This window comes from Pongo pygmaeus, chromosome 17 (genome assembly GCF_028885625.2).
Source record: "Pongo pygmaeus isolate AG05252 chromosome 17, NHGRI_mPonPyg2-v2.0_pri, whole genome shotgun sequence".
Classification (NCBI taxonomy): domain Eukaryota; kingdom Metazoa; phylum Chordata; class Mammalia; order Primates; family Hominidae; genus Pongo; species Pongo pygmaeus.
Genome location: NC_072390.2, coordinates 31,748,770 through 31,774,341, shown reverse-complemented (window position 1 = coordinate 31,774,341; position 25,572 = coordinate 31,748,770). Strand labels below are relative to the sequence as shown.

Below are 25,572 nucleotides of genomic sequence, written 5' to 3'. Positions count from 1 at the left end.
AGGAGATCGAGCCCATCCTGGCTAACATGGTGAAACCCCGTCTCTGCTAAAAAATAGAAGAAATTAGCCAGGCGTGGTGGCGGGCACTGTAGACCCAGCTACTCAGGAGGCTGAGGCAGGAGAATGGCTTGAACCCAGGAGGTGGAGCTTGCAGTGAGCCAAGATCGTGCCACTGCACTCCAGCCTGGGCAACAGAGTGAGACTCTATCTCAAAAAAAAAAAAAAAAAAAAAATTGGAGTCAAGGCTGGGCGTGGTGGCTCACGCCTGTAATCCCAGCACTTTGGGAGGTCAAGATAGGAGGATTGCTTGAGCCCAGGAGTTCAAGACCAGCCTAGGCAACATGGCAAAACCCCATCTCTACTAAAAATACAAAAAATTAGTCGGCATGGTGGCACATCCCGGAAGTCCCAGCTACTCAGGAGGCTGAGTTGGGAGGATCACCTGAGCCTGGGAGGTTGAGTCTGCAGTGAGCCGTGATTGTGCCACCGCACTCCAATCTGGGCAACAGAGGAGACCCTGTCTCAAAAAAAAAAAAAAAAAAAAACGGACTCAAAATCCTCTGGAAGCTTACCACTATTTTATCAACTAAGTTGATGTAATATCCTGAATCCTTTGTGGTCATTTCAACAGTGTTCACAGCATCTTCACCAAGAGTAGATTCCATCTTAAGAAACTACTTTCTTGCCTCATCCATAAGAAATAAATTCTCCTCTGTTCAAGTTTGATCATGAAATTATAGCAATTCAGTCACATTTACAGGCTTCACTTCTCATTCTAGTTCTCTTGCACTTTTTACCACATCTGCAGTTTCTTCCTCCACTGAAGTCTTGAACCCCTCAGTCATCCATGAAGGTTGGAATCAACCTCTAAACTCCAGCTAATGTTGATATTTTGACCTTTTCCCGTGAATCATAAATGTTCTTAATGGCATCTAGAATGGTGATTCCTTTCCAGAAGGTTTTCTTTTTTTTTTTTTAATTTTTAAATTATTTTTTCAAATTTTTGTGGGTGCATGGTGTATATATTTATGGGGTACATGAAATGTTTTGATACAGGCATGCACTGTGAAGTAAGCACATCATGGAGAATGGGGTATCCATCCCTTCAAGCAATCCCCTCAAGCATTTATCCTTTGGATTACAAATAATCCTCCAGAAGGTTTTCAATGGACTTTGCCCAGGTCCATCAGAGGACTCACTATCTATGGCAGATATAGCCTTATGGAATGTATTTTTAACTAAGAAGACTTGCAAGTCCAAAGGACTCTTTGATCCATAGGCTGCGGAATGGATGTTGTATTCCTCTGTTTTCATGCCACTGATAAAGACATACCTGAGACTAGGTAATTTACAAAACAGAGATGCTTAACGGACTCACAGTTCCACTTGGCTGGGGAGGCTTCAGTCATGGTGGAAGGTGAAAGGCACGTCTTACATGGTGGTAGACAATAGAGAATAATGATAGACAAGCGAAAGGGGAAATGCCTTATAAAATCATCAGATCTCATGAGACTTATTCACTACCATGAGAACAGTATGGGGCAACCACCCCCATGATTTAATCATCTCCCACCAGGTCCCTCCCACAACATGTGGGAATTATGGAAGCTACAATTCAAGATGAGATTTGGGTGGGGACACAGCCAAACCAAATCAGATGTCATGTTTGCAGGCATGAAAACAACATTCATCTCCATGTACATCTCTATCAGAGCTCTTGGTTGACTAGGTTCATTATCAATGAGCAGCAATATTTTGGAAGAAATCTTTTTTCTGAGCCATAGGTCTCAACAGTGGGCTTAAAGTGTTCAGTAAACCATGCTGTGAATAGAGATACTCTCATCTAGGCTCTGTTGTTCTACTTATAGAGCACACTTTATAAGAGCACACAAATTTAGCATAATTTTTAAGGGCCGTAGGTTTTTCAGAATGGCAAATGAGCATTGGCTTCGACTTCAAGTCACCAGGTGCCTGAGCCCCTAACAAGAGAGAGAGCCTGTCCTTTGAAGCTATGAAAGGCCTACATGGCATCTCCTTCCAATAGAAGGCTGTTTTGTCTACATTGAAAATCTGTTGTTTAGTGTAATCATCTTCGTCAATGATCTTAGCTAGATCTTCTGGATAACTTACTGCAGCTTCTCCATCATCACTAGGAATTCACCTTGCATGTTTATATTACAGAGACAGTTTCTTTCTTTAAACTTCATGAACCAACGATTGTTAGCTTCAAACTTTTCTTCTTCAGCTTCCTCACGTCTCTCAGCTTTCATAGAATTGAAGAGAGTTGGCCGGGTGCGGTGGCTCATGCCTGTAATCCCAGCACTTTGGGAGACTGAGGCAGGCGGGTTACCTGAGGTCAGGAGGTCGAGACAAGCCTGACCAACATGGTGAAACCACGTCTCTACTAAAAATACAAAATTAGTCAGGCATGGTGGCGCATGCCTGTAATCCCAGCTACTCAGGAGGCTGAGGCAGGAGAATCGCTTGAATCCAGGAGGCGGAGGTTGCAGTGAGCCGAGATTGTGCCATTGCACTCCAGCCTGGGCAACAAGAGAGAAACTCTGTCTCAAAAAAAAAAAAAAGAATTGAAGAGAGTTACAGTGTCGCTCTGATTAAGCTTTGGCTTAAGGGAATGTTGTGCTTGGTTTGTTCTCTCCAGACCACTCAAACTTCATCCACATCAACAAAAAGGCTGTTTCGCTTCCTTATCATTTGTATGTTCACTTGGGTAGCACTTTTAATTTCCTTCAAGAAGTTTTCCTTTGCATTCACGACTTGGCTATCTGGCACAAACAGCCTAGCTTCTGGCTTATTTTGACTTTTGACATGCCTTCCTAACTAAGCTTAATCATTTATTGCTTTTGATTAAAAGTGACATTGTAACTCTTCATTTGAACACATAGAGGCCATTATTGGGTTATTAATTGGCCTAATTTAAATATTATTGTAACTCAAGGCATAAGAAGGCCTGAGGAGAGGGAGAGAGACAGGGGAATGGCGGGTCAGTGGAGCAGTCAGAACATAAACACCATTTATTGATTAAGTTCACTGTCTTACATGGGCACGGTTCATGGAGCTCCAAAACAATTACAATAGTAACATCAAGGATCACTGATCACAAATCACCATAGCAGATAGAATAATAATGAAAACACTTGAAATATTGTGAGAATTACCAAAGTCTGACACAAAAACAGAAAATGAGCATATGCTTTTGAAAAGATGGTGCTGATAGACTCGGTCAACTCAGGGTTGCCACAAACCTTCAATTTGCTTAAAAAAAAAAAAAAAAAAAAAGCAGTATCTTCAAAGTGCAATAAAGCAATGCCAATAAAATGAGGTACACCTGTGTGTGGGAAAAAGTGTAGGTGTGGGGTAAGGAACAATCAGCTCACCAATTACCAGCTGTTGATCTTGGGAAAGTTGATCAGACTCAGACTCTTTTTCCTTTAATGGCCATAATATCATCTTCATAGCATTGCTGATTACTTAATGGAACAATATAGGCAAACGTGAGAATGCAGTAGGAATTGTAACTCCTATAACTGATCTACATTCTTTAGTTCTTGGGCATTTACCTAAAAGGTAGCAGTATCCAAAAAAGGACATGATTTCTCCTGCAAATCTTCACACTCCAACCTCTCTCCCTAGTAGTGTGGACTAATTTGATGTCCTTCTTTTTTGCTGACTTTTATTCAGGCAGATTTTCACAAGTGTCACTGATTGGTGAATAATTTCTTTTTTTATGTGTATAAGAAATCCATAACAATTTTTCAGGGGCTCAGATTTTAGTGCCTCTCTGTATAATCTAGCACAGTTTCCCCCAGCCATCAGAGCTAGAACAGTGGCCAACTGGCTGCTGGGTGACAGACACACAGAGGAGACAGGACCTTAAAGCACACTGGACATTCAATCAGAGCCTTGCTCGGAAAACAGACTCACTGCAAAATGAAGGGTCAGAGCCCTCCTCAAGAATGGCAGCTTCTATGGCAAAACAAGGTCCACCTTCAGGTACAGAGATGATGGCAGATAAACTCCACTACCTGTACAGCTATAGTCCCATCCTATTTTCCAGATTGTGCTTAGCCATGTGACTTGATGATGCCATAAACCAATGGTCCCCAAACTTGGCTGATCCTTCACTGCTGCCTGTTAGTCCTTTGCAATGTGTTTGGTTACCTCTCTCTCTAACTCTAATTTCCTGAATCTTATCCATTCTCAACTCAACCCCTATTCCCTCATCTTCAACAACCTTGCCTCCTATGAGATGAAAATGGAGGGAATCAGGCATGAACACTGCTGTGATTTGGATAATAGTGTCTCCTCCAAAATTTATGTTGAAACTGAATCCCCAAGGCAATAACAATAAGCGGTGGGGCATTGGGAGGTGATTAAGTCATGAGAGCTCGGCTGTCATGAATGAGGTTAGTGCCTTTATTAAAGGACTCAAGGTTGAAGGGACTGCCTCTTGCCCTTCTGACCCTACTGCCATGCAAGGACACAGGGTTTGTCCCCTCTGGAGGATGCAGCAACAGGCCTCATCTTGGAAGCAGAGAGCAGCCCTCACCAGACACACAACCTGCTGGCACCTTGATCTTGGATTTCTCCGCAACTAGAGTAACGAGAAGTAAATTTGTATTGTTTAAAAATTACCCAGTCTTGAGCATTAGGACAAATACCTAATGCATGTGGGGCTTAAAACCTAGATGACAGGTTGATAGGTGTGGCAAACCACCCTGGCACATGTCTACCTATGTAACAAACCGCACATTCAGCACATGTATCCCAGAAATTAAAGTGAAAAAAAAAAAATTACCCAGTCTTTGGTATTTTGTTGGAGCAACACAAACAAAGACAAATACTCTCAATGTTCTATGTCTCTTAATACTCTTCCCCCACCAATCCCCTAAACCTTTCTGCCCCCACCCTAGTGTCTTCTCTACACCCACTATTCCCATCTACTTGTGTCCTTGGTCTGATTCTCTCCCTGCTACCCTGAGGCCTTGCTGTGTTAGCCACTCCCTCTCTCTGAACTCCTTCTGCCAGTGCCTTACCTGAGATGTCTGGCAGCATCCTCAAGTCTTTCCCATTCTAAGTGGGGCAACTCCTCCCAACCTCATGGTCCCCTCCAGCTAACATAAAATTCCTCTTCTCCCCCTGTTATTGGTTGAATTGCATTTTCCTAAAATTTACATGTAGAATTCCTAACCTTCAGTATCTCAGAATGTGACTCTGGAGATAAGATTCTTAAAGAGGTGATTAAATTACAATGAGGTCATTCTCATGAGCCCTAATCCACTATGACTGATGTCCTTATCAGAACTGGAGATGAGAACACAGACACACACACAGAGGGGAGAATCAGGGAAAGGGTGGTGGTCTGCAAGCCAAGGAGAGCGACCTGAGGGGAAACCAGCCCCTTGATCTCGAACTTCCAGCCTCCAAAACTGTGAGAAAATTAATTTCTCCTGTTTAAGTGACCTGCTCCATGGGTCCTTTATTATGGCAGCCCTAGCAAATTATTACATTCCCTTTAAACCCCCATTCTCCAAAGGGCAGCATGCCTTTGCTCTCGTATTTCTTCTGCTCTCCATTGTCTCCACTCCCTGCAGCCCAGCTGTCTCCACCCTCTTCACCTTCTGGACTCTGCCTCTGGCACAAAGGAAACTCAGATCCCCTGGGTCTCCCAACAATGCTCTCTGGCTGACTCTGCCCTTCCCCGATTCTGCCTTCCCTGTGCTTAGTAGAATTTCTCACACTCCACCTTGTAAATGTTGAACACAAAATGTAATCCCAAGCTCACTTCTCCACTCACTTCCCTCATTCCACTTTCTCGAATTTGTGACTCCACTGTGTACTGACCCCAGACGCTTTAGAGGAGCATGTGTAACCACTAGCTCAACACCTCCTGTCTCCCCAAATCTGTGTTCCCCTCAGGATTCCCTTGTTGATTACAATTAGGGGTACAAGGCTTGATCAATCCATCCATAGTGTAAATGTTCTCCATCCCTTGCCAATCTTGGAGATTTGGTTTCATTAAGGGAATTACAGGGTTTTCTTATCTCATGTAATTCTTATGCTGACAACTTTTCCTTGGTTCCCCGGCTCCATGTGATAAGCCCCAAGCCCCCTTCAGCAGGGCAGGTGCAGGCCAAGCTGTCCAGTTTCTCTCTGCTGACTCCTTCAGTGCTCCAAGTGCCCATGGCTTCCGAAATCCCCCAAGGTCTTTCCTGAGTGTCTTCTTCACACCAAGCACTAAGCTGAGACTGTCTCCTCCCCTTGGTGCCCTAGGCAAGCCCCTCTCCCTGTATCTAGCAAAGTCCTCATCCTTATCATTCAGCTTGGGTGCACCTTGCCAGAAAGCCTTACCTCCTTTCACCTCTCCCTCCTCACTGCTCCTAAAATTCCCCAGCATAGCTGTCTCTGCCTTTTCCTCATTCTTTTCAACATGTTCTGTTAATATGTCTGATTTCCAACCAGAATGTGAGCTCTCTGATGGCCTAGACTGTGCCCATGTAACTAACTCCTATTATCTCCACTGAAGGAATACGTTTTGAAATTAACTGAGTTGAGATTCTATATCAACCAGAAAAACAAACTACCTGTGATATTCTGATCCTTGAGCATTCTAATTCTTTAAGGTTTTATCATGTCTAGCACCACTTTTTAAATTATAGTGTTGACTAATTAGCTGATATACTCTTAGCTGGGGTATTATTCCTCTTGCATTGCTGTTTGTCATGCAATAGTTGTAGTGACTAGCCTAGAAAAGTCACACCATCTAGGATAAGCTGAGTTGTGTTTGTGGATGATGAATTATATTTCCTCATATTCAAGTTTTGCCTTTTTTTTTTTTTACCCACTTGCCTTTTTCTTTCTTTCTTTTTTTTTTTTAGACAGAGTTTCATGCTTGTTGCCCAGGCTGGAGTGCAATGGTGCGATCTCGGCTCACTGCAACCTCCGCCTCCCGGGTTCAAGTGGTTCTCCTGCCTCAGCCTCCCGAGTAGCTGGGATTACAGGCACGTGCCACCACGCCCAGCTAATTTTTGTATTTTTAGTAGAGACGGGGTTTCACCATCTTGGCCAGGCTGGTCTCAAAGTCCTGACCTCAAGTGATCCGCCCACCTCAGCCTCTCAAATTGCTGGGATTACAGGCGTGAGCCGCTGCGTTCGGCCTCCCACCTGGCTTTTTTCCCCAATGTTGTAGACTTCAGGAGTGAAGAAAGAGAAAGGAAATTTAAAAAGTGGCTCTATCCGCTTACTTTAAAGACACGTGCAGTCAACTAATTTTGTTTTTTTTTTTTGGAGACCTCACTCTGTCGCCCAGGCTGGAGTGGAGTGGCACGATCTCAGCTAACTGCAACCTCCGCCTTCCAGGTTCAAGCAATTCTCCCACCTCAGCTTCCAAAGTAGCTGGGACTACAGGGGCCCGCCACCACTCCTGGCTATTTTTTGTATTGTTAGTAGAGACGGGGTTTCACCACGTTGGCCAGGTTGGTCTCAAACCCCTGACCTCAGATGATCTGCCCGCCTCGGCCTTCCAAAGAGCTGGGATTACAGGTGAGAGCCACTGCACCCAGCTGCAGTCAACTAATTTTTGACAAGGGCACCAAGAGGATACAATGGGAAAAGGATAGCCTAAGTGTAGGACCAGAAACCACACAACTCCCAGAAGAAAACGGAAGGAAAAGGTTCCTCAACATTAGCCTTGGCAATAATGTTTTGGATATCACAACAAAAGATCAGGCTACAAAAGCAAAAATAAACAAATGAGACTGTATAAAATGAAAAAGCTTCTGTTATCAAAGGAAACACTCAGCAAAATAAAAAGGCCAGGCACAGTGGCTCACGCCTTGTAATCCCAGCACTTTGGGAGGCTGAGGTAGGTGGATCACCTGAGGTCAGCAGTTAAAGACCAGCCCGGCCAACATGGTGAAACTCCGTCTCTACTAAAAAGTACAAAAAAATTTAGCCGGGCATGGTGGTGCGTGCCTGTAATCCCAGCTACTCAGGAGGCTGAGGCAGGAGAATCACTTGAACCTGGGAGGCGGAGTAGTGAGCCAAGATCATACTACTGCACTCCAGCCTGGGCAACAGAGCAAGGCTCCATCTCAAAGAAAAAAAAAATTAAAAAAATAAAAATAAAAAGGCATCCTACAACCCGGGAAAAAATATTTGCAAACCACATAACCAATAAGGTTTGTAGACTATAAATCCAAAATTAATGAAGAACTCTTACAACTCAACAGCAGGAAAGCAAATAACCCCAAAAAACTCAATTTAAAAATGGGCAAAGGTCTGGCCAGGCGCGGTGGCTCATCCCTGTAATCCCAGCACTTTGGGAGGCCGAGGAGGGCAAATCACGAGGTCAGGAGATCAAGACCATCCTGGCTAACATGGTGAAACCCTGTCTCTACTAAAAATACAAAAAATTAGCCTGGCATGGTGGTGTGCGCCTGTAGTCCCAGCTACATTGGGAGGCTGAGGCAGGAGAATGGTGTGAACTCAGAAGGCGGAGCTTGCAGTGAGCTGAGATGGCGCCACTGCACTCCAGACTGGGCGACAGAACGAGACTCTGTCTCAAAAAAAAAGAAAAAGGAGAGCAAAGGTCCTTGACACAGGGTTTGAACAAGGCAAAACAAAACAAAAAAAAACAAACAAAACCAGAAGAAACAAAAATGGGCAAAAGATCTGAACAGACATTTCTCTAAAGGAGACATAACAAGAGGCCAGGTGCATTTGCTCTTCTCTGTAATCCCAGCATTTTTGGAGGCCAAGGCAGGAAGAATGTTTGAGCCCAGGAGTTCAAGACCAGCCCAGGCAACATAGTGAGATCTTGTATCCACAAATAATAATTGTTTAAAAATTAGTTGGGTCGGATGGCACACATCTGTGGTCCCAGCTACTCAGGAGACTGAGGTGGGAGAATTGATTGAGCCTGGGCAGTTAAGGCTGCAGTAAGCTATCATCACACCACTGCACTCCAGCCTCAGTGAGAAAGTGAGACCTTGTCTCAATTTAAAAAAAAAGAAAGAAAGAAACTGTGGTATATATATACCACATATATATAGTGAATATTATTCAGCCCTAAAAAAGAAGGAGCTCCTGCCATTTGCCACAACATAAATGGACTAGAGGACATTATGCTAAGTAAAATAAGCCAGACACAGAAAGAACAATACTGCATTATATCATTTATATCAGAATTGAAAAAATAAGATCAAATATACAGAGACAGAGAATGATACAGTGGTTATGGGGGAGGAAATGGGGAGATGTGGGTCAAACATTACAAAGTAAGAGATACATGGGAGGGACAAGTCTAGAGATCTAATGCACAGCATGAGGACTATAGCTAATAAAATTATCTTGTATTAGGGTATCTTGTGGAATAAGTAGACTTTAGCTGCTCTTTCACAAAAAAAGTAACTATGTGAGATGACAGATATGTTAATTTGCTTCATAATAGTCACCAACTTACTATCTATCTGTATCCTATAGCATATAAACCTCAAATATACACAAAATTTATTTCAAAAAAATTAAGTCAGGTAGGCACAGTGGCTCTTGCCTATAATCCCAGCACTTTGAGTGGCTGAGGCAGGCAGATCGCTTGAACCTAGGAGTTCAAGACCAGCCTGGGTAACACTGTGAGACCCTGTCTCAATAAATAAATAAATGAAAGTCAAGTGGATTTGTCAGTCTGAGTCTGTGTGATTTCATGGCATTGGGATTATCCATGTGGAGACATTCTCATTTACGAGTGTGTCCTTGTGGCAAAAATTTCCCCAACCTACTGCCCAGCAGCTGCTTCTCAGACACACTTGTGATCCGGAGCTGCTGTCAACAAAACGTCTCCATAGAAAACGTGGATCTGTTTCATTCCTGACTGGCAGTTGCTGATCTGCATTGCACAACAGTGCTTTTTTTGTTTTGTTTTGTTTTTAGCTGAAACTTGGTGGCTAATGAATAAAGAATGGATTCTCTAGTAGAAGTTTTCCCATAGACTAACACCAGAGTTTCCATAGTGTTCTGGGGGAAAAAAAAACAACATTATTTTGTTTTTAAAGAGCAAGTTTTTCAAAAACTCAGCTAATTTTAATTTTTTTTCCCCAGTTCCAACCCCTCCAGGAGCCTTACTCGTAGAAGATGGTCATTCTTTGGATCAATATCTTGACTTATATCAGCCACAAAATGGCAACATCATATACATCATATAGATAGAGACAGTTTTGAGCCTTTGAAAGCTGGATGAAATGAAATTAGTTTATGTTTCCCTAGGTAATCTAAATGAAAAAAACTGTATATTTTATTTGAAGTCCATTGCATTTATTGCATTTTTTTTTAAAATTTATTTTCGACGTGGAGTTTTGCTCTGTCACCCAGGCTGGAGTGCGGTGGCATGATCTCGGCTCACTGCAACCTCCACCTCCTGGGTTCAAGCATTTCTCCTTCCTCAGCCTCCCGAGTAGCTGGGATTACATGCATGCGCCACCAAGCCCAGCTAATTTTTGTATTTTTAGTAGAGACGGAGTTTCAACCATGTTGGCCAGGCTAGTCTCCAACTCCTGACCTCATGCTCTGCCTGCCTCGGCCTCCCAAAATGCTGGGATTATAGGCATGAGCCACTGCGCCCCACCAGTCCATTGCATTTATATTTCACAGAAACAGTTATTGGAGAAAATGATAGGAGGTCTTGCTCCATGAGCCAGTCCCTCTCTGCCGTCTCTAGAATGACAGAAACACCACTGGCCTAGGAACAGATTTGTTTCCAGGCCCAGTTCTGCCCCCAATTAACCACATCACTTCACCTCTTCATGCTTTTGTGCCCTCCTGAGCTGGGAGACACCACCCTCAAGAAGCATATCCACAAAAGGATGGTGTCTAATGGCCTTCTGGCACCAGTGCTGTGCAAAGCGGCATGAATGGAGCATTCTCGAGGTTAAACATATGGCACATTACAGCCGATTTCCTTTTCATTACTGCCACTTCCTCTGTGGTCACTAATTTCAGGTTGTCTGGAGCTTACAAAAAGAGACATGCAAGTATGTGTGTCTGTGTGTGTGGTGGAGTGGGAAGGACCTTTTGAGGGTTCATTGCAAGAGTAAGATGAGAATAAAACAGAAAGGAGCTAGGCTAGAATGCAGCCATTGCTCCCCACTTAGAAACACACACGAGCTGGAGGCAGATGAATTGCAGAACTCACAGATACAGCTTTGTCTGCCACCCACTGTTTCACAGGCCGCAGAGATACAGCAGAGGCAATCCCAGGCGGATAAACCCTGGGTGATGGCACCGATAGACCGTCAAAATGACTGTGCACAGCTTCCGTAACCAAACCTGAAACCAGGCAAACCCCATTTCAGGTGTCATTACCAGCCCCGCATTCGCTGCCAAGGGTCCCAAGCCTTCTGGGGGACTGAAGGCCAAGTTTCACTAGTTTGGATGCTATTACCAGGCAAAATTAAAGTGGAAGAATTAATTTGCCTCCGGCACATGCTCTAGGTTTATCAGTTTGTTTCAGATAAAGCCTGAAAATTCCACGTATTCGTTGTCTACAATTCAGAAGGCAAAGACAGATTTAGAAGTACAATCACCAGTATTTCATCTTAGGGCCATTGAAACCTGAGCCTATGTTCTTTCCCCACAGTGGTAGACTGCATTCCTAGTTGGAGGCATTCAGCTCCATCTGGTCGTTTCATCCCCAGTTAGATAATACCAGACGTATCTATGTAACATACAAGCCACTGTCAAATAGCACTGAGCCATCTCCCTGAGACAGCTGTTTCACACAAGGGCTTCATTGTCTGAGAAGAGCTCGTATCATTTTACTTCAAGTGCTGCGGGAACAAGCATTCTGTCAGCTGTCTTGGCTTGGAGGAAACCTCACTCACTGCAGTTTCATTATTTTATTATCAAGCCCCCAAAAAAAGTACTGTCGAGGTTGGGGTTGAAGGTTTAAAACAAGAACTAAAGTCTTTGCTCTGCTTTGCATTTATCAGGGAAAATAGTAACTCCAGGCACCCAAAGAATGTATAGTTACACTGTTCAAAAGATAGCTTGAGGCTCCTGGCTACTCTAAATGCTTGCTTTTGGTCTGCCTTTTGTTACCCACATTTAGTCAGTTTCAGGTGAACTAGGAAGAGGTTTTCCAGCCCTGTGAGGCCAAAAGCAGCTGTCACAATTAGCATAATGACATCACAAAATAATTAATAACTAAATATTTAAAATTAGATAGACTCTTTCCTTCTTCAACTAGATGATTACAACTAGATGATTACAAGAAAGATGATTACAACTACCCGACATGCAATATCTGAACCTCAAATTTCCAGTGAGTAAACAGGCTATTTTCCAAACTTTTTTGTTGTTGTTGTTGTTGTTTTTGCCATGGATGCACTGTATTTTGAATTCAGGGAGTCATTTAACAAAATACATTCTTACATGAATATGAACATGAACATGGTTGTTCTGCTTATCTTTAGCTGCTGCTGCCTATTTCTGAGTTTTTGTTTTTTTAGTTTTTTTGTTTTGTTTTGGTTTTGTTGTGTTTTGTTTGTTTGAGACAGAGTCTCCCTCTGTCTCCCAGGCTGGAGTGCAGTGGGACGATCACGGCTCACTGTAGGCTCGACCTCCTGGGCTCATGCAATGCTCTCACCTCAGCCTCATGTAGTAGCTGGGACCACAGGTGCATGCCACCAAGCCTGCCTAATTAAAAAAATATATATTTTTGTAGAGATAGGGTCTCTGCTGCCCAGGCCAATCTTGAACTCCTGGGCTCAAGCGATCCTCATGGCACGGCCTCCCAAAGTTCTGGGATTACAGGCAGGAGCCACCACGCCCACTGGGGATATTTTAAAATTGTGATAAAACAGACATAAGATTTGCCGTTTTAACCGTATTTAAGTGTACCATTCAGAGGCATTATGTACATTCACCAAACATTTTTAAATATTTAAAAATTGGGATGATTCTGGTACCCCACAAAATAAATTGTGTGATTAGAATCTTCTGTTTTTTCCCTCTATCCTATTTATCTTTGCATGATGACCCCAAGACCAGATCTCCTGGGGGGTTTTGTTATGGCACCATGTTTGTCAGGCACCCTGAAGAGAGGCCCTCCTTCTGCAGGTCCAACACATCCCTTGGCTTGCCCAAGGGATAGAGGTATCTATACTTGACCCATTTATCAAAGCTATTTTTCTGGTGTGCACAGAATTAAAACAAACAAAAGCTGGTTGCTTAGAATTTGGCTATGCCTGCCAAGTGGGGTTGGCCTCTCTTTCTTACCACCCCTCTTACAAAAAAAGAAAAGGTTAAGCCAGAGAATTAGTGAAACAAAGGCCCTCTGCAACTCCAGGCCCAGTTATCAGAACAGAGTGGTGGTTGCCAAGGAGTCAGGGACAGATCTGTATGGCGGGCTTTAAGGAGGACAGTGCCAGGCAACACAAAGTATCATTATCTTGTCAAATGTTATTCATGTGTATCTGTTCTATCAGACACTTCTGTTTTCTGTGACCTTGGACAAGATACTGCCAGAGAGCTGATGTGAGGGCAAATAAAACAGCACCTGTCAAAGCCTCTAGGCCATCGTCAGGGGTATTGTGAGGACAAGATGAATATTCTTTCATGCGCTGATATTCTCCCTTCTTCCTGGAGAGGGTTGCTACTGCTTTATGGTCCAATTCTCCCTGATCTGGATTGGCCGCATTTGAAATTGGTGACTCTGTCCTGGGCGCAGGGTTTGCCACTGCACTGACTAGAATTTTGGAATCCTAGTAGTTTGAAGCTCCTATTTCGTGTCTCTCAAAGCATGAAAAAATAGAGAAAGGCTTCAAGTGTTTGTGGAATGGAACTGTGTCTTAAGAATGAGACAGGACACACAAGGTTCATCTGGACTAGCCACCTGTCCCACACGGAAGTGTTTTCCATCACTTCTGTGGCAGGTGCCCATCTCTCTCTTCCACATCCTTGTCCTGATCAGAAGAGCTCATCATCTGTCATGGGAACACCTTTCCAGCTTTTGGCAACAAGAACTGTTAGTTACTTGCTATGGTCTGAATGTCTGTGCTCCTCTGAAACTCGTATGTTGAAACCTAATTACCAATGTATAAATAGTAAGACAGGGGGCCTATAGGAGGTGAGTAGGTCACAGGGGCAGAGTCCTCATGAATAGGGTTACTACGCTTATCAAGGAGGCCCAGGAAGCTTGTCTGCTCCCTCCATCGTGAGGCTGCAGCAAGAAGGCGCCATCTTTGAAACAGAGAGCAGCCCTTGCCAGACACCAAACCTGCCAGTATCTTAATCTTGAACTTCCCAGCCTCCAGAACTGTGAGCAATACATTTCTATTGTTTATAAATTACCCAGTCTAGGATATTTTGTTATAGCAGCCTGAAAGGACTAAGGTATTACTTATTGAATTTTTTTTTAGCTAATTAGGAAGAAAGGTTTTGCTAAGTAAAATACTTTTATAAAACAGAATTTCCAGAATATTTCAAGGACTCAAATACATATTTACTGATCCCCTGTTATGCGTCAGAGGGTCTGGTGATATAAAGATGAGTAAGACAAGAATAATTTCTGTTTTCAGAAAACTTACTTTTTAGTGGAAGAGAAAGATACATCGGTTATTATAAAATAATGTGGGAAGTACCCCAAGGACAAATACACAGGGCATTACAGGAGCACCAGGGCGATACCAAGTTCAGCTTGAACAACAAATTAGGCCTGGAACAACAGATGGTTGGGCAGTTCCCTCATGTTCATTATCTTGGGACTTTGCCAGCAGTGTACCTTTCGAAATACAAATACGTTTCTCTTTCATCCTGAACATAGGCTGAGAAGCTGGTTTTCTGACAAGATTTTCAACTTTTCAAATATATGTTATTGTATTAGAATACAACTGACTTGTTTTCCTAGCTCCTTTAGTTTTTCCTAAACCTTTATACAATGAGTATCCTCACACATCATTATAGAGTTGGGTTGAGAGAGGCAGATTAAGTCTCAGATTTAAAGGCCCATTAAAAGAAAACATCAGATAAGTAGTTTCCAAGAGTCCTGTTGAAATCCAGCCAGGAGCTGGGTGGGTGGCTCATGCCTGTAATTCTGGCATTTTGGGAGGCAGAAGTGGGGGATTGCTTGAGGCCAGGAGTTTGAGATCAGCCTGGGCAACACAGTGAGAATCTGTCTCTATAAAATTTTTTAAAAATCAGCCAGGCATGGTGGTGCACACCTGTAGTCACAGCTACTCAGGAGGCTGAGGTGGGAGGATCACGTGGGCCCAGGATGTCCAGGCTACAGTGAGCTATGATCCCATCACTGCACTCCAGCCTGGGTCACAGGGCAAGACTCTGCCAAAAGAAAGAAAAGAAAACAAAAGAAAGGAAGGAAGAAAAAGAAAGAAAGAGAGACAGAACACCAATCAGGAAGCTAGAAGGAGAACCAAATTTGAGAATTGAAATCTGAAAGTTTGTGCCGTTGAGCAGTGGCACAGGATGTCATTGTTCCTTAGTTGCTGGCGTTTTTCCTAGGAAAATCTGATAAGCTGAGAGTATGTCCACAAGGAGAAAAGTGAATAAGATGATCCAACTAAGACTTTCTTACTGAAACCTACTCCTGCTCCCACTGCTGCTGAGACGTACCTTGTTTACCTGTCACCAGGGCAAAGACCTAATTGTGCCTGGGGGTCAACACTCAGGTGAGTCTGCAGTGGCACTAACAGGGGCAAATGTCAAGGAGATTTACTTTTCCGCTGCCAAGTTGTTTGCACTCATAATATGAAGAAGCAAAGGAAACCCATTTATGGGTTTTACAGAAACCCGTTAATGAATTTCCTAACTTGCTCATTAAGGCAAGCGATAAGCTAGTCAGTCATTTGACAGGGGTCAGGCAGGAGGAGCAGACTGGAGCTGTGAGTGAGGGAGTGGACACAGTGAGGACATCCCCAATCTGATGGCAACTGTTATTTTCCAGACTCCATTTCATTAAAAAAATGATTCCCCTAGGGAAAAACCCACTACTCTTTGACACCACTAGTTTGGTGCATTTAGTAAATTTACTTAATATGATTTATAGTAGATGTCAAATCTAATTAAGAAATTATTGGCTGGGCACTGTGGCTCACCCCTGTAATCCCAGCACTTTGGGAGGCTGAGATGGGTGGATCACCTGAGGTCAGGAGTTCAAGACCAGACTGGGCAACGTGATGAAACCCCATCTCTACTAAAAATACAAAAATTAGCTGGGCATGGTGGCAGGTGCCTGTAATCCCAGCTACTCAGAAGGCTGAGGCAGGAGAATCGCTTGAACCCAGGAGGCAGAGGTTGCAGTGAGCCGAGATCACGCCACTGCACTCCAGCCTGGGTGGCAAGAGCAAGACTCTGTCTTAAAAAAAAAAAAAAAAAAAATTATTGTTGTTTTTGTTAGGTATGATAATGCATGATAATATTTTACCTTTTTTTGAGTCAGAGTCTCACTCTGTCACCCAGGCTGGAGTGCAGTAGCTGTGATCTCGGTTCACCGCAACCTCCACCTCACGGGTTCAAGCCATTCTCTGCCTCAGCCTCCCGAGTAGCTGGGATTACAGGGGCCAACCTCCACATCCGGCTAATTTTTGTATTTTTACTACAGATGGGGTTTCACCATGTTGGCCAGGCTGGTCTAGAACTCCTGACCTCAAGTGATCTACCCGCCTCAGCCTCCCAAAGTGCTGGGATTATAGGCGTGAGCCACCACACAAGGCCTATGATTATATATAAAAAAATGTTTTCTGTAAGTGTGAGCTACATAGGGAAGTGACATGATGCCTTGGATTTTTCTTTTTTTCTTGTTTTGGAGACAGAGTTTCACTCTGTTGCTTAGGCTAGAGTGCAGTGGCACAATCTCAGCTTGCTGCAACCTCTGCCTCTGGGTTTAAGCAATTCTCCTGCCTCAGCCTCCCAAGTAGCTGGGATTACAGGCACGTGCCATTGCACCTGGCTAATTTTTGGATTTTAATAGAAATGGTGTTTCACCTTATTGGCTATACTGGTCTTGAACTCCTGACCTCAAGCGATCCTCCTGTCTGGGCCTCCCAAAGTGCTGGGATTACAGGTATGAGCCACCACACCTGGTGCTGGATTTTCTTAAAAATACTCTGACAACAATAACTACAAATGGTGGAGATAAGACTGGCCAGTTGTTGAAGCAGGTGACGAGTACATGGGGACTCATCATGTTAAATTCTCTACTTTTGTGCATGTTTAAAAATGTTCATAATAGGCCAGGCACAGTGGCTTATGCCTGTAATCTCAGCACTTTGGGAGGCCGAGGCGAGTGGATCACCTGAGGTCAGGAGTTCAAGACCAGCCTGACCAACATGGTGAAACCCCGTCTCTACTAAAAATACAAAAGTAGCTGGGTGTGGTGGCACATGCCTGTAATCCCAGCTACCTGGAGGCCGAGGCAGGAGAATCACTTGAACCCAGGAGGCAGACGTTGCGGTGAGCCAAGATCACACCATTGCACTCCAGCCTGGGCAACAAGACCAAAACTCCATCTCAAAAAAAAAAAAAGAAAGAAAAAGCTCATAATAAAAATTGAAAAAGTAATTTAAAAAACAAGTCTAAAAAGTTACTTCATAGCAATACCCTTTTAGATGCTTCGCACACAGACATGAAGCAGGCATTAATGCCTACCACCAAATTTCTTTGTTTCAAAAATATCATCAGTTGGAGGATCCACCATTAGTTTAATAATAATGTTTCAGAGGAAAATAAACATACAACATTAAAATACATACTGATTATAAATAAGCTACATTCTAATTTCAGAATTGTTGAAAACATGTAAAACATCCTCAGAATTGAGGTAATTTGATAATTTTTCCTTTTCAACTGTTAATATAATTTGACAATTTTTCTTTTTCAATTGTTAACTTTTCTTTTTCAAATGTTAAAAGGTCAAGTTTGAAAATAATAGTGTGCAGGCTGGGCACGGTGGCTCATGCCTGTAATCCCAGCGCTTTGGGAGGCTGAGGTGGGTGGATTGCCTGAGTTCAGTAGTTTGAGACCAGCCTGGGCAATATGGCGAAACCCCGTCTCTACCAAAAATACAAAAATCAGCTGCGCATTGGGTGCCTGCCTGTAGTCCCAACTACTTGGGAGGTCAAGGCTGGGGTGAGCCATGATTGCGCCACTCCAACTTGGGTGAGGAGTGAGGCCCTGTCTGAAAAAGGAAAGAAAAGAATAGTGTGCAAAAAATAGTGTCCATTATTTATTCTATGTATTCATCATGTATTTCACTTTAGCCCATTCAATTGTAATAAGATTATAAAATGTATTTCTTTAGCAGCTAAAGGGTTTGCCTCTGTAAATCCTAAGAGAAAGTGCCTGTCAAACAGGCTTAAGAATACAAATAGGTGGGGGTTTCTACTGGCCTATAGGTTATAAGCCTTGTTTTAATGCTGTATGGTAACGAGAATAACAAAATCATAAAGAATATAAATCCCCAATGTACCTGTATCTATGGACCTTGAAAAAAGTTAGTATTATTTATATATTTATTTTTAGAGATGGGTTCTTGCTCTGTCACGCAGGCTGGAGTGCAGTGGTGTGATCATAGCTCACTGCAGCCTCCAACCCCCGGACTCAAGCGATCCTTCCACCTCAGTCTCTCAAAGAGCTGGGACTACAGGTGGGCACCACTGCACTGGGCTAGTTAGAAATATGTTCTTTTTTTATTTAAAAAGAATTTTGGTGAGTATTTGGTAGATGTATATATTCATAGGATACACGAGACGTTTTGATGAGAATTATTTTCAATCCCCTGAGGATCAGCGACATTCCAGGATCATCTCGGAGAAGAGGGACCAAGTTAGAGACGTGAAAGCACCTCCACACAGAGCTTGGTATTTTCAGAAAGAGAAAGAACGTCATGGGCCTAGAGCTAAGGATGGTGTTATATCTACCCAGGAGTTTTCTTGGTTTTGTGCTGTGCAGGGACTTCTGGACTCAGCTGGAATCGCCTAGCTCTCCTGCATGTTCTGGTTTGGGGTGTGGAACGTCAAGGTTAGACAAGTGAAGCTGACAGAGAAGAAAACAACAAGGTCTGCACACACAAAGCAACCCCAGCCCCAGGGGACGGGTGTGGCATGCGGTGGCATTACTTACTGTCTTCGGGCAGGTTGTTTTCCCGTTCTTCCCGCTCCATCTGTTGGCACCACCCCTCCATACGATCTCGCTCTGCCTGGAGGAGCTTCAGGAACCAGTGGCCGTCCCGGTGGCACACTGACCTTTGCACGGCCTCCAGAGGGTCTTCAGTGATAGAGTCAATCCAGGGGTCCGGAGGAGGCAGAATAGAGGGGTCAAAATCCGTGTCAAAGTCATCATCGGCGGCACAGGCATGGTAATGGTTTCCTGAGCCCTGAATGCTGACTGTGGAGGTGCTGGCATCGCGGGAGAACTGTCTGGCCATTGGGCCAGGACACGAATTGTCCTCTATAGATTCCAGAGAATTTTCCAGATTATCATGGAAGTCCAGGTCGGCCTGTACTGCTGTCGTCACACTGTTGGATCGAGTGAACCTGCGGAAGCTTGAGAGAATAGAAAAAAGAAATTTAGTTAGAGGATATTTCTTTCCTTCCTTCCTTCCTTTTTTTTTTTTTTTTTTTTTTGACAGAGTCTCACTCTGTCTCCCAGGCTGGAGTGCAAGTGGCGTGATCTTGGCTCACAGCAACCTCCATCTCCCGGGTTCAAGCGATTCTCCCACCTCAGCCTCCCGAGTAGCTGAGATTACAGGTATATGCCACCACATCTGGCTAATTTTTGAATTTTTAATAGAGAAGGGGTTTGACCGTGTTGGCCAGGCTGGTCTCGAACTACTGGCCTCAACTGATCTGCCTGCCTCTGCCTCCCAAAGTGCTGGGATTACAGGTGTGAGCCACCGTGCCTGGCAAGGATATTTCTTGAAGCAAAACTGCTTTCTACTTTACTTGGCAGGTGTGACCATTAGAAGTCTCATCTTCTCAATCTTCTCTGTGTGTGTGTGTGTGTGTGTGTGTGTTGGGGGTGGTGGTGGCAGGGGTAGACCCTTGAGGCAAGCGTATTGATTGTCATAGCTTCAATGTGAAGAGCACGAATCTCATTTTTGCTCAATATGGAATGTTAAAGCATATCAAGAGAAATTTTATAGGTGGAAAAGTGCTGAACTATTAAAGCCAGTAGAATGTCCAGCTCTATCACCCATTATCTGAAGTGTCCAACTTCCTCCCTAAATCTGGGGTGACTTAAGTCCTGAAATTCAGGTTGGTGATGAGTAAGGAAACAATTCACTAGTATCTTAGTCTGGGTAATTTGCTTAGAAATAGGGAGAAAGGGCTGGGCGCAGTGGCTCACACCTGTAATCCTAGCACTTTGGGAGGCTGAGGCAGGCAGATCATGAGGTCAGGGGATCAAGACCATCCTGGCTAACACGGTGAAACCCAGTCTCTACTAAAAAATACAACACATTAGTCAGGCGTGGTAGCGGGCGCCTGTAGTCCCAGCTACTCGGGAGGCTGAGGCAGGAGAATGGCATGAACCCGGGAGGCGGAGCTTACAGTGAGCTGAGATTGCACCACTGCACTCTAGCCTGGGTGACAGAGTGAGATTCTGTCTCAAAAAAAAAAAAAAAAAGAAGAAAAGAAAAAAAGAAATGGGAAGAAAGACTGGGCGCAGTGGCTCACGCCTGTAATCTCAGCACTTTGGGAGGCCGAGGCGGGCAGATCACCTGAGGTCGGGAGTTCGAGACCAGCCTGACCAACATGGAAAAATCCCGTCTCTACTAAAAATACAAAAAAAAATTAGCTGGGCATGGTGGCACATGCCTGTAATCCCAGCTACTCGGGAGGCTGAGGTAGGAGAATTGCTTGAACCCATGAAACGGAGGTTGTGGTGAACTGAGATCGTGCCATTGCACTCCAGCCTGGGCAACTCCGTCTCAAAAAAAAAAAAGAAAGAAAAGAAAAAAAAAATGGGAAAAACATAACCTAACCTGGACCAAAACTATCATGAATCCTGCAAAGCCACATTTTTCCAGGGGCAACTCTTACCAAGTTAAGACTTCCTGAAAGCAAACTGAAGTTAAGTTTTTCTTTCTTTCTTTCCTTCCTTCCTTCCTTATTTCTTTCCTTTCTTACTTTCTTTTTTTTTTTTTTTTTCTGAGACAGAGTCTTGCTCTGTTGCCCAGGCTGGAGTGCAGTGGCACAACCTCAGCTCACTGCAACCTGTGACTCCCTGGTTCAAGCAATTCTCCTGCCTCAGCCTCCCGAATAGCTGGGATTACAGGCATGCACCACCATGCCCACCTAACTTTTGTATTTTTAGTAGAGTCGGGGTTTTGCCAAGTTGGCCAGGCTGGTCTTGAACTCCTGACCTCAGGTGATCTGCCTGTCTCTGCCTCCCAAAGTGCTAGGATTACAAGGTGTGAGCCACCACACCCAGCCCAAACTGAGGTTTCAATAATTTCCTCTTAAAATTAAAACTCATTTGCCTGGTAAGGGTTTACCTTTCTCTTAGTCATACAGGTACAAAGCCTTGGGCGCAAACATCAGCTTATAGTTCTCTATTAGGGTTTTGTATTTCTGCCCTCTCCTGCGCCTTTAATTTTCTTTTCACAGTTCTAGCAAGGTGATGAAAGACACCTTGTTCACAGCTTAAGGCTGAGCATTTTACATGGATGTCCATGAGATCACTATTTCTCAACCAAAGTGCCCTATATATCTCTGGCTGAACCCTGCGATGAAGGGGAGAACATGTGGAAGGTGGGAGGGGAGAGACATGAGGAGAGAAGCAAGGAACTCTTTCTCAGACAAGGGGCAAGGAAGGCGTGGGCCTGAAGTCATTTAAGACATACAAAAAGAGCTTTGCTGCCTCTGGAGAAGGCAGGAAAAGATGACGGAATATAAGTCCACTGAAGATAGCATCATGTGTCTGTTACGATGCCCTGTATGTCTTTTTTTTTTTTAAGTCGCTTCCTGGCCTAATAGTTTACTTATTTTTTATTATGATAAAATATACATAACATAAAATTTACCAGCTGAACCATTATTAAATGTACAGTTCAATGGCATTCAATACTTAATATATTCACATTGCATGTGCAACCATCGCCACCATCCATGTCAACTTTCTCATCTTTTCCAACTGAAACTGCGTACCCATGAAATGCTAACTCTCCATTTCCTCCTCCCCCAGCCCCAGGCAACCATCATTCCACTTTCTGTGTCTATGAGTCTGACTACTCTAGGTACCTCTTATCGGTGGAATCATGTAGTATTTATTTGTCTTTTTGTGACTGGCTTTTTAAATCTAACATAACATCTTCAAAGTTTCATCCATGTTGTAACATATGTCAGAATTTCCTTCCTTTTTAAGGCTGAATAGTATTCCCATTGTATGTATTTACCATATTTTGGTTCATCCACTGATGGCCACTTAAGTTGCTTTCACCTTTCAGCTATTGTGCCTAATGCTGCTATGAACATGGGTATACAGATAACTCTTTGAGTCCCTGATTTCAATTATTTTGAATATATATCCCGAGGTAGAACTACTGAGTCACATGGTAATTCTGTTTTTAATTTTTTGAGGAACAACCCTAATATTTTCCATAGTGGCTGCATCATTTTGCATTCCCACCAACAGTGCACCAGGATTCCTATTTCTCCACATTCTCATCAACATTTGTTATTTTCTGTTTTTTGACAGAATGTGTGTTCTGTGATTTCTGTGTTTTTGAATGTGTGAGGTGGTACATTTCTTTGAGTAGCTCGTGATTGTGCCATTTTGAGACAGTTTGTTGGCCAGTTGATTTTCAACTGTTTCATATTCAGTAGTGCCAGCCTTAAATGATAGTGCACTAAACAATATTTATACAACACCAAATACACCAGATTATGTGGGATTTTAAAAAACTATCCTGGACCATGCTCTTGAAGCCAATAAAAACTAATATTCTAATCCATCAAAAATAAAGAATGACCAGAACAATACAGACAAGCAGTTATTCTGAAGACTATAGAAATACTAAGAGTAACAAAAAGGAAGAGTCATCTCAATAAATCAATTTTTCTCTAGAGAATAAATGTCAAGAAAAAAAGTGGCTAAGGTATTGATCTGTGTCAGTTATTAAGATAGCCAAAATGACCAAATATGTTGTGATTCTGGCCATCCATTTTATGAAGATAAACTAGCCAAAGTTGACCCATTCGCTGTTTTCAAAAAATCAATTCTGCTGAAGTTATCCAACCCAGTCACTTTTGTAAGCTCTTAACTCTCAAATGAACCAAAAAAAAAAGAAAGAAAGAAAGAAAGAAAAAAAATCACATAGTGTGAAAATCTGAATGCAATGTTACAAGTCTCTTGTGCTAGCAATGAAAGAAAGAACAATTTTGCTAAAGTGGTTCTTCCAACAACCACTCATTTCTTGGCTGCAGTAGGCTATTTCTGCATTCTTCCCGTTATCCCCAAAATGTTAACTGTCATCTCCTGAAGCTAAGCTTTCTCTCCAGCTGCATATGTGTGAATTGGATGACTCTCCTTGCAAACAGTTGACATTTTGGCTGTTCTACTAACATGAAATCCCAACTATGAAAACATTAGCCTCCACGCTCCAAGATCCTGTATTGCCAGAGGCATTACATTTCCAAACTTAAAGAAGTACTAGTCCCTTATTGTTTTCAATCAGAGCAAACTGCCAGAGCCAGAATCTGTTCCACATATAAAACAGAATGACCTACTTTCCTGTCCCTCTGTTTTCATCTACACAAAACTGTACTACCCGCATTCCTGACAGCCATCTCCTGGCTATGGATCTTGCAAAGTATCCACCTTCTTAAGAAAAATTACTTGGCAGTAGATTAATAGAAGTTTGCAGTTTGCAGTGTAGTCACTCAGAAAGAAATAAAAGTTAAGTAAAATTAAAATGGTTTGGGATTAAAAGCGGCGCCTTTGAACTCAGGCAGCCCTGTCCAACCTGCTAGTTTCTATCAATTAAGTTCCTTAAGCAAGTGCTTTCTTCTACTCAGAGCTTTCAAAGAATGTTCTGCTCTACAAAATGATTTATGTCTTTCATGAGCAAAGTTCCTTCTGGGTGAAGGGTGCAGTCAAGTCGTTATTGTTTTTCTGCAATTTTGATAGGAACGCAAAATGAGGTCCCTAGATTAATTTCTTTATTTTTTGAAAGAATTGATCAGTTGCTGGTTGATGATATAAATCCAAAAGCTGAACCCAGTGGCTTGCTGTTTCCCAACCTACAGTTTTCAATCTTGAAGCTTCCTTGGCTCTTCACGCCCCTGCAGGCACAGTGTGTAATAATTACAACTTCTAAAAAATGCCGGCCAATATTCTGGCCCAAGGAGCAGAAAACCATGAAAGCAAAGACTGGATCAACCAGTATAGAACACAATACTCTGTCTGTTCTGAATAGCCAGAAGAAAGTCACTTGTTAGCATTCACTTCTGCTGTTGCTTTATGTTTCTTCTATGAAACGAGTTTATATTTCTAACTAGAAAAGTTTCTACCCTTCCCCACTTCCTACAACTTTTCTGTACAGCAAGTTACAAATCAAAATATACATGGGTAAACTGCAGAGGTTCCATTCTTGTCCCCCTGTCTGATAGAGTTGCAGTTAAACAAAAGAAACTGTGCACAAAAACTATGCACAGTCATTATCTTTATGACATCCATGCTTTGGAACTACAAGACACTCAACTGATGAGACTCAAGTCATGAACTTATTTTTAGGAGAGTAGCTTAGTCTTTCCATCATAGAATCCCCTGGCCTCTGCTTAGCGTCTTTATCCCTCTCATTCACATAATGGCTGCTTTTCAAGGCTAAGTCCAGTTTCAAAGGGAGCAATGCTAGCACTCTGCTATTCTTTCTTTCTTTGTACATGCCTTTAGACATTTTAAACTAAGCCTTCTGTCAACGCTGAATATATGTGGGATCTGAAATGCTACTCCTGGAAAGTGCAACCATCTTGATATTTTATGAAATGGCACCCTTTCACTGATGTAAAAACCAAGATGTCTCATTACGTAAAATAAAAGACAGATCAAAATAAGGCACGGGCGTGAGGAGGCTGAGATCAAGAATTCAAGCTTGGCTGGGTGCGGTGGCTCACACCTGTAGTCCCAGCACTTCAGGAGGCTGAGGTGGGCAGATCACTTGAGGCCAGGAGTTCGAGAACAGCCTGGGCAACATGGCAAAATCCCGTCTCTACTAAAAATACAAAAATTAGCCTGACACGGTGGTGCGTGGCTATAGTTCCAACTACTCGGGAGGCTAAGGCACGAGAATGGCTTGAAGAACCCGGGAGGTAGAGGCTGCAGTGAGCCGAGATTGCACCACTGCACTCCAGCTTGGGCAACAGAGCGAGACCCTGTGTCCAAAAAAATAAAAATAAATAAAAAATTCAAGCTCCCCAAAGAGAGGTTTACTTAGGTTTACTAATTTGGATCAGCTTCCAAATTAGAATCATGCATGGGAGAGCGCAGGCATAAGCATCTCTTGTTCAAAAATTCAGGTGGGAGGAACCCTCCTACCCTCCATTT

General features: G+C 43.1%; 1 protein-coding gene across 18 annotated transcripts in view; it reads right to left on the bottom strand.

Annotated features, from left to right (window-relative positions):
- The window catches only part of DLGAP1 (DLG associated protein 1), a 977,987-nt gene that overhangs the window by 19,165 nt on the left and 933,250 nt on the right, over positions 1–25,572 (bottom strand). For all 18 annotated transcript variants that reach the window (XM_063653448.1, XM_054461416.2, XM_054461415.2 and 15 more), the window contains one exon: positions 19,150–19,571. In XM_063653448.1, coding sequence (XP_063509518.1) covers positions 19,150–19,571 — 422 coding nt within the window. The remainder of the gene's footprint in view (positions 1–19,149; positions 19,572–25,572) is intronic.